The sequence below is a fragment of the Mesitornis unicolor genome, unplaced genomic scaffold, assembly GCF_000695765.1.
Source record: "Mesitornis unicolor isolate BGI_N332 unplaced genomic scaffold, ASM69576v1 scaffold21605, whole genome shotgun sequence".
Taxonomy (NCBI): Eukaryota; Metazoa; Chordata; class Aves; order Mesitornithiformes; family Mesitornithidae; genus Mesitornis; species Mesitornis unicolor.
Window position 1 is genome coordinate 3,481 of NW_010183758.1, and position 13,674 is coordinate 17,154.

The 13,674-nt window shown below is 57.1% G+C and overlaps 1 protein-coding gene across 1 annotated transcript; it reads left to right on the forward strand.

Annotated features, from left to right (window-relative positions):
* Positions 1-2,568: 2,568 nt before the first annotated feature.
* LOC104540449 (poly(U)-specific endoribonuclease-like) lies at positions 2,569-12,474 on the forward strand. The gene is made up of 8 exons (XM_010184261.1): positions 2,569-2,713; positions 9,338-9,472; positions 10,055-10,226; positions 10,582-10,781; positions 10,925-11,038; positions 11,120-11,226; positions 11,963-12,105; positions 12,360-12,474. Exons 1-8 carry the CDS (start codon positions 2,569-2,571, stop codon positions 12,472-12,474), a joined length of 1,131 nt encoding a protein of 376 aa, XP_010182563.1.
* Positions 12,475-13,674: the final 1,200 nt, after the last annotated feature.

The following is a 13,674-nucleotide window of genomic DNA, read 5'->3' on the forward strand; positions in this document are numbered from 1 at the left end:
CCGCTGCGAAATCGCTCCCCACACCGGCCCGAGGACCCCAAAGCCGTCCGGATCTCCACGTGTACGTCTGGGGTTCCCCTACCCCTGCACTGTGGGACCCCTAGCCTTTGGGGGTGCACGCACCCATCATCCTTGGGCAGGGGGGGGTTCTATGGGGATGTTCTGAGGACATCAGCCTTGGACCAGTGGGTAAAAGTGGGTCTGGATGCTGGTGGTACCCAGGGATGGAGGAGAGGCAATGGAGGGGATCCCTGAGGTGATGGGGAGGTGATGGAGGGGATCTGTGATGGAGGGAGAGGTGATGGAGGGGATCCATGAGGTGATGGAGAGGATCCCTGAGGTGATGGAGAGGTAATGGAGGGCATCTGTGATGGAGGGAAAGGCGATGGAGGGGATCACTGAGGTGATGGAGAGGCAATGGAGGGGATCCGTGAGTCTAGCCCTGCTCTCACTCCTCCCACAGGCTCTGAGCAGTCGCTGAGCGTGCGCAGCCCCGTCTGTACCTGGGCCTACCTGCAGCACCTGAAAGCCATCGACAGCCAAAAGGAGCTGCTGCGGCTCTCCCATGGCCTGGAGTCCTGACGGGGCCGCGGGATGCCCGGGATGCGGGGATGCCCAGGATACAGGGATGCCTGAGATGCCCAGGATGCAAAGATGCCACAGCCCAGCCGCAGGGGTGGCTCTGCTCCTGGTGGCACTGGGCTATGCTGGAGCCACACTGCCACCTGTGGGTGCCATGGCCAGCACCGTGAGGCAGCCGGGAGCCCAAATGACCACGGGCAGGCGATGGCCATGGACCTTGGTGCAAGCAATAGAGGTATTTTTGTATGCAAGGCTGCCGCCAGCTGTGGGTGCCATGGCCAGCACCATGAGGCAGCCAGGAGCCCAAATGACCGCAGGCAGGCGATGGCCATGGACCTTGGTGCGAGCAATAGAGGTATTTTTGTATGCAAGGCTGCACTCACCGTTATTCTCCATGCAGGGGCCTGGGTCCGCTCCCTGCACCGGCTGCGGGGAGGACGGAGCCACGGCTGCCCCCTGATGCTGCCACTTGCTCCCCAAGCCAGAACATCCTCACAATCAGGGGACACCAGGTCTGGCTCCATTGGGATGCACACACCCAGTTTGGGGCTCTGCTGCCCCATGGATCCTGGTGGGAAGCCCAGGATCTCCTCGAAGACTGTTTGGGCTTAACCAGCCCATGTTGCTAAACCTTAGGCTAATCACAGCCTTCTCTGTGCCTCAGTTTCCCCACATGGATGAGGACAAGAATAGCCACATAGATGCGGGGGCAGAACAGCGTCTGTCATGGAAGGGAGCTGTGGTGGCCTCATGATGATCTGTGCTGGCTGTTCCCAATCCGTCCCCCATTGCCACTGGGTCACAAGCAGGGGTTTGGGGGAGATGAAGGAGCTGATGGGCCCAAGAGGTGGGGACCCCAATCCCACCCCCCTCCAGAGCATCTCTGCATGCAGCAGTTTCAGCAATCACCTTCCCGATGCTCTGAGCAGGCCGAGGTGAAGCTCCAGGGTCGGGGCGGACATTGCTGCCCCAAAAAGCCCCCACATTTGCAGGGCATTATCACAGAGCCACAGAACCCAGCCGCAAGCCAAAGCGCCCCTAGCCTTGCCCCAGGCACTGCTGCGTTAATTGCTCTTTTCAATCTCACTCTGCAAGTTAATGGGTTGCTTAAAATAAAAGTCCCCATCACACCTGAAAAATGCCTCAAGCCATGCTACGAGGTGGGATGCAAGGTCCTGACAGCTCCCAGGCTATGAGGAGCATCCCACTGGGGAGCTCGACGTGGTCCATGCACCTCCATGAGCCTGGATCCTCCTCAACCCTGGATCCTCAACCCTGGATCCTCTTCAATCCTGGATCCCCAACCCTGGATCCTCAACCCTGGATCCTCCTCAACCCTGGATCCTCCCCAGGCTGCATTTTCCACAGGAGCAGGTGAAGGTGCAATTCCCATGGAGCTGCAGAAGCCCCATGAGGTCCCAAGGGTGAAGGAAAACCTGGAGAAATCTGGGAAAGGGCAATGGGTCCAGGGGGATGCAGGAGGAGGATGGCAGGAGAGGATGGAGCTTGGTGTCAGGCAGTCCCACTCATAGAAAACTCTGAATTATGCAAAAATAAGAGGCTGGATCCCTGCCTCGAGTAAGGCCATGGGTGATGCTGGGGTCTGGACAAGGGTGCAATGCAAGGGGCAAGAGGTGGCGGTGCTGGGTGCAGGAGGGGACGTGGCTGCCCTGGCTCCCTTCCTGCATTCCTGGGACTGTGGGCTCAGCACGTGGGCAATTCCCATCTCCTCAAACCAATGCAATGGAGCCGGCCCCAGGGCGCTTGACTCACCTCCTGCAACAGGATCACAGGGTTTGGTGACAGCTGTCCCGCTGTCACCAGTGACTGACTGGACCGTGGCCAGGCACACCCCGATCTCTCATCCCCAGACCTGCAAACCGTGGGTGAGGAGACCTAGGTTGTCCCCAGGAGCTCAGAGGGCTTTGGTCGCCACAGGAGATGGAGGGGGGAATAAAATGTGATAGACCATGGGGGTGTGCGAGGATGGCAAGTGGGGGGTACTCACAGCCGGCCACCAGCTCCTGGGAGGTGTGGCTGGGAAACGGGGACAAGGACGCTGCTCCTAAGGCTGTGATGATGGAGGTGACGCTCTCAATTAAGCCCAAGGCGAAAGGTATCACTCTCCATGGTGAGGCTGAGAAATCAAGCTTCTGCAGGAAGAGATGGGCTCCACTTCTGTCCTCTTCCATGGTGGGCATCCAAGCTCCTTCACAGTGGGCAACCGGTTCCTCTGTGGTGGGCATCAGGCTCCTTCATGGTGGGCATCCAGCCCCTCCATGGTGGGCAACCAGCTTCTCCATTGGTGGGCATCCAGTTCCTTCAGGATGGGCAACCAGTTCCTCCATGGTGGGCATCCAAGCTCCTCCATGATGATGGAGGTGACGCTCTCAATTAAGCCCAAGGCGAAAGGTATCACTCTCCATGGTGAGGCTGAGAAATCAAGCTTCTGCAGGAAGAGATGGGCTCCACTTCTGTCCTCTTCCATGGTGGGCATCCAAGCTCCTTCACAGTGGGCAACCGGTTCCTCTGTGGTGGGCATCAGGCTCCTTCATGGTGGGCATCCAGCCCCTCCATGGTGGGCAACCAGCTTCTCCATTGGTGGGCATCCAGTTCCTTCAGGATGGGCAACCAGTTCGTCCATGTTGGGCATCCAAGCTCCCCCAGGGATTCAAGCTCCTCCATGGTGGGCATCCAAGCTCCTCCATGGCATCCAAGCTTCTCCATGGTGGGCATCCAGCTCCTTTCCCAGTTTTCAGAGAAAACAAGGCTGCTTTTGGGGAGAACAGGTCAGCCGGGTCACCAACCCAGGGCGGAAGGTAGGAAATGACTGAGAGGTGAGAAAGAAGCCAAACCTGGTCCTTATTACACCAAACGCCGCTCTCCTGTGCCAGCTAACGCAGCCTGGGGGTGATGAGGCTGTTGCAATGATGCTGTGTTGGACGGCTGCCTCCTGCTCTGCTGACGGAGGTTGGACGTGTCCTCCCCTCATCTCCAGTGATGTTTGGACATCAGCGTCCACTGAGGTGGAGATCCCCTCCTTGGTGGGAAGACCCTGTCCTGGACCTGCTGCTCCTGGTGATGACACCATGGGGACCATGGCCATCTGGAAGCCTGGGGTTGTCTGCAGAAGCCCCAGGAGCCTCCAGCTGGGGTCTTCCCAGCATCACATTGGACGTGTCCTCCCCTCATCTCCAGTGATGTTTGGACATCAGCGTCCACTGAGGTGGAGATCCCCTCCTTGGTGGGAAGACCCTGTCCTGGACCTGCTGCTCCTGGTGATGACACCATGGGGACCATGGCCATCTGGAAGCCTGGGGTTGTCTGCAGAAGCCCCAGGAGCCTCCAGCTGGGGTCTTCCCAGCATCACATCAAGCAAGAAGGCCAAGCCAGAGGGATGTGGACCACAGGGGACCAGCCAGTGTTGAGCCATCCCTGGATCTGTCACAGGGGATGGAGAAGTGGCTGGTACAGACCACTGGGGCTCTGGGCAAGGCTTGTGATGAGGCTTCTTGAGAAATCACATCACCATGTGAGGAGAAGCCAGAAAACAGCCAGTGTCTGTGGTGGACCTGCGACGCTCACAGATAATACAACCATGGTCCATGATGGATGAGTTGTGGACAATTACAACCATAGTCCATGATAGATGGGTTGGGGACAGTAACAAATCTGGTACATGATAGATGGGTTGGGAACAGCCCATGCTGGCCTTTGAGGGGATCACCCTCACGCAGGAAGGGGATGGACCAGCTCTGAGCTTGCCCCAGGAGAGAGAAGACACTGGGACAGCCCACAAAACCCTGAGCAGCCTGGACGCTGACGCATGGCTTGTGGTTGTGCCTCATGATTCCTTGTGCTGCTGGAGGACCTGGAGGCTTCAACTGAAGCTTATCTGTGCTGTAAGGGGGGCACAGCCTCCAGACAGCAGCTGAGGACAGAGAGCTCATTAACTCCAATTAACTGGGGAACAGAAAGTTGTCCCCAGTTCGCACCAGTTGCACGGGAGCATGTGGCACATGGTGGGACCGAGGCCTGATGGCAATGGTGATGTGGCACTGGTTACCAGCTCGCATCTCCAATGGACCTGGGTGGGTGAAGACCCCACTGAGAAGCTGTGCCCCTGCTCCTCAATCACCCCGGGGGCCATTGCAGCGAGGAGTGGAGCAATACTGGGATACTGGAATTACCAGCCCTCCTCTGACTCCCAGCAGCCTGTAATTAAGCCGTGCTCGTAATGAGTTTTGGCAAAGTTTGGGTGCAGCCTGCCCGTGCGGTCCTCGTGGCACCTAGCTCCTCCCTCCCCTCCCGGGGGACCCACATATAGCAGGAGCGCCGGGAAGAGCCGTCATTCCCAACCCGCTCCCTGGCACGCTCCAAAACGTCTGCGGGATGATGAAGACCTGGACCCTGCTCATCGTCGGGGCAGGAATCACCTTGAACTGCATGGCTGGAAGTGAGTCATGGAGCACGGCTTGGGCAGAGGGGCTGAACCTGAGCATCTGATGGGAAGGGGGCAACCATGGGTTGAAAGCAGATGGTGCTGAGGGCTCGGCTGTACTGGGGCAACTGGTTCCTGCTGGTCCAAGGTTGGATGCAGCACAGCTTCACGGGGGAAAGGGTGAGGGGTGTTTTTGTGCTGGAGGGCTTCCTCCTTCGAGCTCCGGGTGGTGAGAGAAGGTTTGTCCTTTTTTGGTGGGTTGAGACCTGCCCTGTTCTTCAGCTTTGTCCACCCATTGCATCTTGCTGTGCTTTCCTGGTGCAAACCAACCTTCCTCTGGCTCCTCCATCACCCCACACTGAGGGAGGACGAAGGGAAATATTTTCCTAACACCTTCTCCACGATTGCTCCAGAGGAGCCAGTTCTGATGCAATGGAAAATGCAGCGTAAACTCAGGTGTTTTGTCCTTCACGACTGCCGAGGTCGTTACCAGAGGAGAAGGGCTTGAAGAGATGAAAAAGCTCTGACTTTAAGGCAGATGCTGCAACAAGGAGTGGCTTGTGGCCATCAGCTTTTGGCTCCCGATTGACCAGGATCCTGCACATGACGGTGCCTTCATTGCCATCTTCTTGGACAAAACGTGGCATCTCTGTGCAAGAAGGGTGTTTCATCACTTCCGATGCTGTATCTGATATTTCAGGAGCAGACGACTCCCCTCCGGTTTAATGGCAGGGAGTTTTGCAAGGCCAGTGCGGAACAGGAGCTGCTTTGGCTACAAACCAGCCACAGATTGGCCATGGTCTGGTTTAATGCGAGTTATTCTTGCTTGAAGGAATCATTAGACTTATTGTGGCTGGGCGTCTTTGCTGGTTGAGGTTGTGGTCTGTCCTTGTCACCTGCTATGGGAGCATCGTCCTGATGGACCTGTAACTCCTCCACCATGTAATGACTTTGCTTGTCCTCAGCTTGGCAGGATAGCGGTGGAAGATCTTGCCTGATTATCTCCCACCCAGCTTGCACCCAGGGTTGTTTGTGGTTTCAGGGCCCGGAAGGATGTAAATAAATATTTGGGGAGCTCACACCATCGATAGCTCTTTCATTACAAGCTAATTTGTCTTCCAAATGGGCTCTTCTAGAGACAGGGTTGAGCTTTGGTTTGTGTTTGCGCAGTGAGGTCTTGAGTTGGGCCAGAGATTCCTGGCTGTAATTCCTGGTCATGTCCCAAAATGGAGCTGGGAGCTGCTGGGAGGGCTCCGTTGTGTCTCGGACGTTTCCCCACACCTTGGTGAATGGAGCGGCTCAGGAAACAGCCCGCGTTTTCTCAGTCAAAACTCTTTTGGCAGAAACAAAAATGAGTTTGTTCGTTTCCCAAAAAGCTGCACTCGAGGAGGGACAGATCTGGCTGAAGGGCTAAAAATGAGGAAGAAAGATTTGTCTGGCACTGTGCAGCCAGAAGATATCTCCTCAGATATCAATGAAGTGGTTGAATGTGGATGCTGGCTGTGTCCTCCTGCTCTGACCTCATCTCCTGGCTGCAGCATTGCCAGCGCTCTCCAAAAACCTCCATCAGCCCCTCCAAACCTGGCCGTCATCACCAGTGGCCAGCAGCTCTGAAGCTATTGAGGTTCACGCCTGCGTGAAGAGGATGAAGCTGGGCCGTGCAGGGGGAAGCCTTGGCACCCTCCAGCTGAACCCCCAGGGATCTGGCTGAAGGGCTAAAAATGAGAAAGAAAGATTTGTCTGGCATTGTGCAGCCAGAAAATATCTCCTCAGATATCGATGAAGTGGTTGAGTGTGAATATGCTGGCTGTGTCCTCCTGCTCTGACCTCATCTCCTGGCTGCAGCATTGCCAGCGCTCTCCAAAAACCTCCATCAGCCCCTCCAAACCTGGCCGTCATCACCAGTGGCCAACAGCTCTGAAGCTATTGAGGTTCACGCCTGCGTGAAGAGGATGAAGCTGGGCCGTGCAGGGGGAAGCCTTGGCACCCTCCAGCTGAACCCCCAGGAAATGGGGTGATGATGAGACCCCAGGAAATGGGGTGATACTGAGCTCCCAGGAAATGGGGTGATGCTGAGACCCCCCCCAGGAAATGGGGTGGTGCTGAGACCCACCAGGAAATGGGGTGATGCTGAGACCCCCCCCAGGAAATGGGGTGATTCTGAGCCCTAAGGACCCCAGGGCTCTTCCAAGGACCCCACAAGGCTCCTGTCCATGGCTGAGTCACCTTGCACCCCGGTTTCGGTGCTTTGCTGCGACACGCTCTGCCGGCACGTGTCCCCGGACTGGGAACGTCTCAGTGGTGATTGATGTGTGGGCAGCTCCTGCCTTGCACAATCCCTCTGGGGTTGCAGCTGGAAAACCAGCCTGGATGCGTGATTCAGGCTGAGTTATCCCATTCTGGGAACGAGAGGGATGCCAACCCCATCAGAGCTTCAGAGCTGGCTGCTCTTTGCGTGGACTGGTGAAACTGAGGTGTCTGGACACCATGGGCATCACTCACCACCCAAACCATGCGATGCTGCTTCTCTCTGAAGCCCTTCCCAGTTCTCCCTGCAAAGGTGGGACTGAAGTAGCACCAAGAGCAGATGGCCTCCAGGAGCACCTCAAGCAACCCCTTTCTACCAAAGCCACTCTTGCTATAAAGTGGATTTGCAGAAAAGGAGCTGGTGGCGAGAAGCAGGGTGCCCTTGTTTGGCTGGTGGGGCAAAGAGGTTCTTCCTCTTCATCATCACATGTGAGACCTTCATTATGTGACTCCAAAAACTGCAAATAACTTGGGTGAAATGCCTGACAACTGAGCGGGTGCAGAGAAGCCAGCAAGCGTGACATCTAGAGGTCACTCTCATCGCTGCCGCACTGAGATTTGCCCCCAGGGCTTGTTTCATCGGCTGGAGTTCAAGGCAGGCGAAGCAGAGCTGTTTAAGACGTTGCATGATTGCAGGTTTGCAAGGGAAAGCACCACCCTTTCCTCCGGCGGTCGCTTTGCAGCTCGGCTGGGACGTGGCTTCAAAGCACGTCCTTGGAGATGGTCGCTTTCCTGGCTGGAGCAAAGGGATGCTGGGAAAGCCACGTCCAGGCTGTGCGTCATCCCGTTTCTCCCATCAGGAGCTGGTGGGCAGCACGGAGGATGGGGCACCTTCCCTAAATATGCAATTTTGGGCTTTATCTTAGTACAAACCCAACAGCTCCTGCTTGATGGCAAGTGTCCATCGTCCTTCCGAGACGCGGCGCTATTCAAAGCACAGCTTGAGCTGTCACATTATTTTTAGCATTGCCACCGTGTGTAATAAAGCACATGCTCAACGACATATTTAACGGATAAGTAGCTCAGGAAGGAGCTCCTGGTTTTCCCAGCATCGCAGAAAGAGGTTGCAAAGGGTGTCAGGAATGTGGCGCTCCTCCTCCATCCCGGAGATGGTGGGACCTGGGGCACTGCTGGCATTAAAGGGGTGAATCAGAAGCAGCAATTAATGGTGGAGAGCCAAGAATGTGATTCCTGGTGTCAAGTGGCCCTTGACGTGGTGGACGTACACAGCAGAAGAGGAGTGACCCATGGAGAGGTGCATCCTGAGGATCCGGCCGGTCGAAACACCGCCCCTGAACAAAGGATCCCAGATCTCTCCAGGGCAGGAGCTTGGTCCTTCAGGGTCTCCCAGGAGGCGATCATGGGCTGAAGGAAGGATGCTCTGGGGTCGTGGACTGAAGGAAGGTTGCTCTGGGATCGTGGGATGAAGGAAGGACGCTCTGAGATTGTGGGATGAAGGAAGGACGGTCTGGGGTCGTGGGATAAAGGAAGGATGCTCTGGGGTCATGGGATGAAGGAAGGATGCTCTGGGGTCATGGAATGAAGGAAGGATGCTCTGGGATCATGGGCAGAAGGAAGGATGCTTTGGGGTTGTGGACTGAAGGAAGGTTGCTCTGGGGTTGTGGACTGAAGGAAGGTTGCTCTGGGATCGTGAGATGAAGGAAGGACGCTCTGGGGTCATGGAATGAAGGAAGGATGATCTGGGATCATGGGATGAGGGAAGGATGCTCTGGGATCGTGGCATGAACAAAGGATCCTCTGGGGTCAGGGGGAGAAGGAAGGATGCTTTGGGATCATGGGCAGAAGGAAGGGTGTTCTGGGATCGTGGGCTGAATGAAAGATGCTCTGGGATTGTAGGATGAAGGAAGGATGCTCTGGTGTCATGGGCTGAAGGAAGGATGTTCTGGGATCATGGGCTGAAGGAAGGATGCTCTGGGGTCTTGGGCTGGCCAGGGCAGGGTGTTGGGTCCATCCCGAGGACCACACCATCGTTTCTCAACCCCAAAGACCTGTACACGGCCCCTGACTCCTGTGAGGGACGCTGCGGGGAGCCCTACAACGAGGAGGACGAGTGCCATTGCGACACCGACTGCGAGAGGCACCACAGCTGCTGCGAGGATTACTACAGGCACTGCTGGCCTGGTGAGCATCCCATGGTGACAGGGGCCTGGGGGGGCTGCTCTCCTTCTGGGCCTCATGTGCATTGGCATGTGAGGCCCTGAGGAACCCCCAACCCACGTCTCCATCACTCTGAGCTCCTTTTCCATTTGGATCCATGCAGGTGATGAGTGGACAGAGACTGCAGCTCACACCCGTGGTGAGTAACTCTGCTTCTGAGCCATGTTCTGGCAGGGCGAGCTGGCATTTGTGGCCACCGCACACCTAAAATTTGGAGGGCCCTGACCCCAGAAGTGTCACAAAGAGCAGTGCTGTGCCCAGGAGACAGAGACTGGTGCTTCCCAGCTCCCTCAGAGCTTAATGAAAGGCTCCAGTGCCTGCAGCGCCATGGCCAGCCCCTGTCCCCAGGGCATGGGGTTGGTGTGGATTGGGACCCCCCCTGCACCCCTTAACCCTCTGAGCACCCAGCTTTTGGAGCGTCCCAGGATTGTGACACCCGTGCGTGGATGCAGCACTGGGTGCTGACACCCGTGTATGGGTGCAGCATTGGGTGCTGCATCCCCCTCGCCGCTGCCCGCTCCTGCCAGCCCCTCCCTGTCCTTGCAGAGGGCTTCTCCAGCAGCCGCGATGCCATCACCGACGAGGATCTCCTGCGCATCTCGGAGCAGCTTTACAAGGCGGACCACAACAAAGCCAAAATGACCGACATCGTCCTCAACCCCCAGTACCAGGCTTCCCCCGACGAGACGGGTGACCAGGAGGACCGGTCCCCGCAGCCGTGAGTGCCCATCAGCATCCTCAGGAGGTGGCCAAGGGCCACCATGGCACAGAGCATCGAGCCAGGGCTGGGTTTGGGGTCAGGAGGATGGGACGAGACTCTTCTTGGTTGCAGCCAGTGACAGGACAAGGGGCAATGATCACGAACTGGGACATGGAAGGTTCAACCTAAACATAAGGAAAAGCTTCTTTACTGTGAGAACATGGCCCAGGCTGTGGAGAAGTTGTGGGGTCTCCTTCTCTGGAGACATCCAAGCCCCTGGGTGTTCTTCTCTAGCAGGATGAGATGATCTCCAGAGGTCCAACTCCTGACATGCTGTGATTCCCTATTGAGTGCAGGATCCCCTCTCTCCCAGGCTCTACAAATACGTCAACGAGGAGCTCTTCTCCAAACCCACCTACGCCAGCTTCATTAAGCTGCTGGATAATTACCAGAGGGTGACGGGCAGGGAGGAGGAGGTGACGGCGGAGGAGCTGCGGGAGCAGGACAACTTCCTCAAGGAGGTGATGAAAACCGAGCTCATGAAGAAACTCTTCGCCTTCCTCCACAAAAAAAGTGAGTGTGGAGCAGGGCAGGGCTGACCAGGGTGAAATGGGACCCTTTGGGGACCCGAAAGGAAAGCCCCAGTTGGGTGGGAGTATGCAGACTGGGGTTCTCAACCCTGCTCCCACCCCTCCATCTCTCCACCTCACCTGCAGACCGCTACGGCTCCGAGCAGGAGTTCATTGCTGATCTGAAGGAGATGTGGTTCGGGCTCTACTCCAGAGGCGATGGTGAGCAGGACTCCAGTGGCTTCGAGCACGTCTTCTCAGGTAGAGCCCGCACCAATGGGATGGGGAGTGCTGGGCAGCACCAGGATGGGGGGCTCACCCCGGGGTCTTGCTTGTGTTTAGGGGAGGTGAAGAAAGGGAAGGTGTCTGGGTTTCACAACTGGATCCGCTTCTACCTCCTGGAGAAGCAGGGCATCGTCAACTACTTCAGCCACAACTTCAATGGGCCGGTAAGGGATCCCATGGGGTCATCATCATCATCAGACATATCCCAAATCGACCACATCCCAGATCAGCCACATCCTAGATCGGCCATATCCCAAATTGGCCATATCCCAGATTGGGCATATCCCAAATTGAGCATATCCCAAATCATCCATATCTCAAATTGGCCACATCCCAAATCATCCATATCTCAAACTGGGCATATCCCAAATCATCCATATCCCAAATCGGCCATTTCCCGGATTGGATGCATCCCAAATCAGCCATATCCCAAATAAACCATAACCCAAATCAGCCACATGCCAAATCAGTCATATCCTAAATCGGCCACATCCCAGATCGGCCACATCCCGAATCAGCCACATCTCAAATCAGCCGCATCCCAAATCAGCCACATCCCAAATCACCCATATCTCAAATTGGCCACATCCCAAATCGGCCACATCCCAGAGGGGCTGAATCAGAAACATCGGTGATGCTCTTCCTGCCACGTCCCCTCTGAGAACCCTAGGATGGAGGCAGGGTGGGAAAGTCCAGAAAAGATGACCCAAGGTGCAAAAGGGGCTCCCAAACCACAAACAAGAGATTTGGGGTTGGGGGCTCTGTCTGGTTCCCCCCCCAAAACTGCTCTGAAGAGGATGTGAAAGATGCCTGTCTTCATATGCAGACGGGGTTTGCTTGAATCCTCTGCACCCAGAAGTGGAGGCAGAGGTCTGAGCCCTGTCCCCCCTTTTTCCCCAGTGGGACACCTACCCCGACGTACTGGGGCTCCAGTTCAACTGGGACGGCTTTTACAAGGAGGTGGGCTCTGCCTTCATCGGCAGCAGCCCCGAGTTTGAGTTCGGCCTCTACACCTTGTGCTTCATCGCACGGCCGGGGAGGGCGTAAGTACCACGTTTGTCTGCATCCATCTGTCTGCATCCGTCTGTCCGTCCTCTGTCTGTCTGTCTCTGGCTGTGGAGCCAGCAGTGCCTTCCTGAGCCCTGTGTCAGCCCCTGAACCCAGTACAGCACTGAGGCATCACTGGTGGGAGGACTGGGATGGAGCAGGACCGGTGTGGGAACACGGAGCCCCCCACATATGCAATTTTGGGGCTCAGGGATGGCGCAGGGCTGTGACACAGGCTGTGTCCCCGCAGATGTCACCTCAGCCTGGGTGGCTACAGCCTCAGCATCCAGACCTACACCTGGACCAAGTCCACCTACGGTAACGGCAAGAAGTTCATCGCCACCGCCTATGTGATCTCACCCTGAGCTGGGAGCAGGTGGGGGGACCACAGCCCCACTTTGGGGACCCCCAGCACTGGGCAGGACTGGTCTGGCTGTGGAAGGCCACGCTGCAGGACCAGTGCAGGGAACTGGAAGGAACTGGGCAGACTGGTGGCAGCCATGCCCTGTGTGGAGGCAGGAAGGGGATGGAGGCAGCAGCCATGGCCCCCCTAGCCCCATTGTCGCAGCAGAAGAGCAAGGGAAGGGAGAAGTGGAAAGCAGCACCCCCAAGTGAAATAAATACTGACCCTGGATGGATGGAGAAGGGTTGGATGCTTTGGTGCTGGCACTGCAGCCCCCCATTCCCTGCACAGCGGTCCTATAGCTGCAGGGTGATGGGAAGGGCTCTTTTGGGGGTCCCAAAGGGCAGGGGATGGCTGAAACCCCCCAGAACTGAGACCCCATCCTCATTTATCTCCAGTGCTTCCAGTGGGTGACACCTGATTGCCCTGGGTCTACTGGTCTGGGACACTGGAGGGGTGAGGATATTGGGGACAGTGGGGTCCTGCCACCATCTGTGTCACTTACCCCTCCAATGTGGCACTCCAGACTCATCCCTCACCCTCCTGTATCCACCCCAGTGCCCAGTTTCTCTCACTGCTGCCTCTGACCCTGGAGGCTGCTTTGGGGTCCTGCCCCCTGGGACCCCCAACTCAGGGACCCAGGAGACCTCCGAGCTGCAGCCCCCTGGGTCCCTGTCCCAGCGGCAGCCCCCCCTAGGGCCCATCGCCAGGCAATTGGGGGCTGCAGTGGGAGCATCCTTCATCTTCCCCAGCTGTGCCCTCTCCGGAGGCCACAGGTCCCCAGAGCCCCCCCAGCCCAGCACCCAGAGCTGGGGCTGCTCAGAGCTCCAGGTGCTGTCTGGGAGTCAAACTGGGGATGGACTTGGCCATGGGACCCCCCAGGATGCCCCCCAGCATCCCTCCAGTCACTGCGCCCCAGGGTGGCCCCAGAGAATGATGTCCCCCTACCCAAGATGTGACAGGGACCCCACCAACTCCATCACTGCCAAAGATGCACTGGGATCTCTTAATCCCCCATCCTCAGCCCCATCCCCTCCTTTACCCCTCAGATTTGGGGGGCAGGACAGCCACCAACTCTGTCCCAACTCCTCCACTCCTGTCTGTGGCCCCTCTCCCCTCTTGTCTGCGCCCCCTCCCAGCAGCACAGGCAGCAGCACGGGGC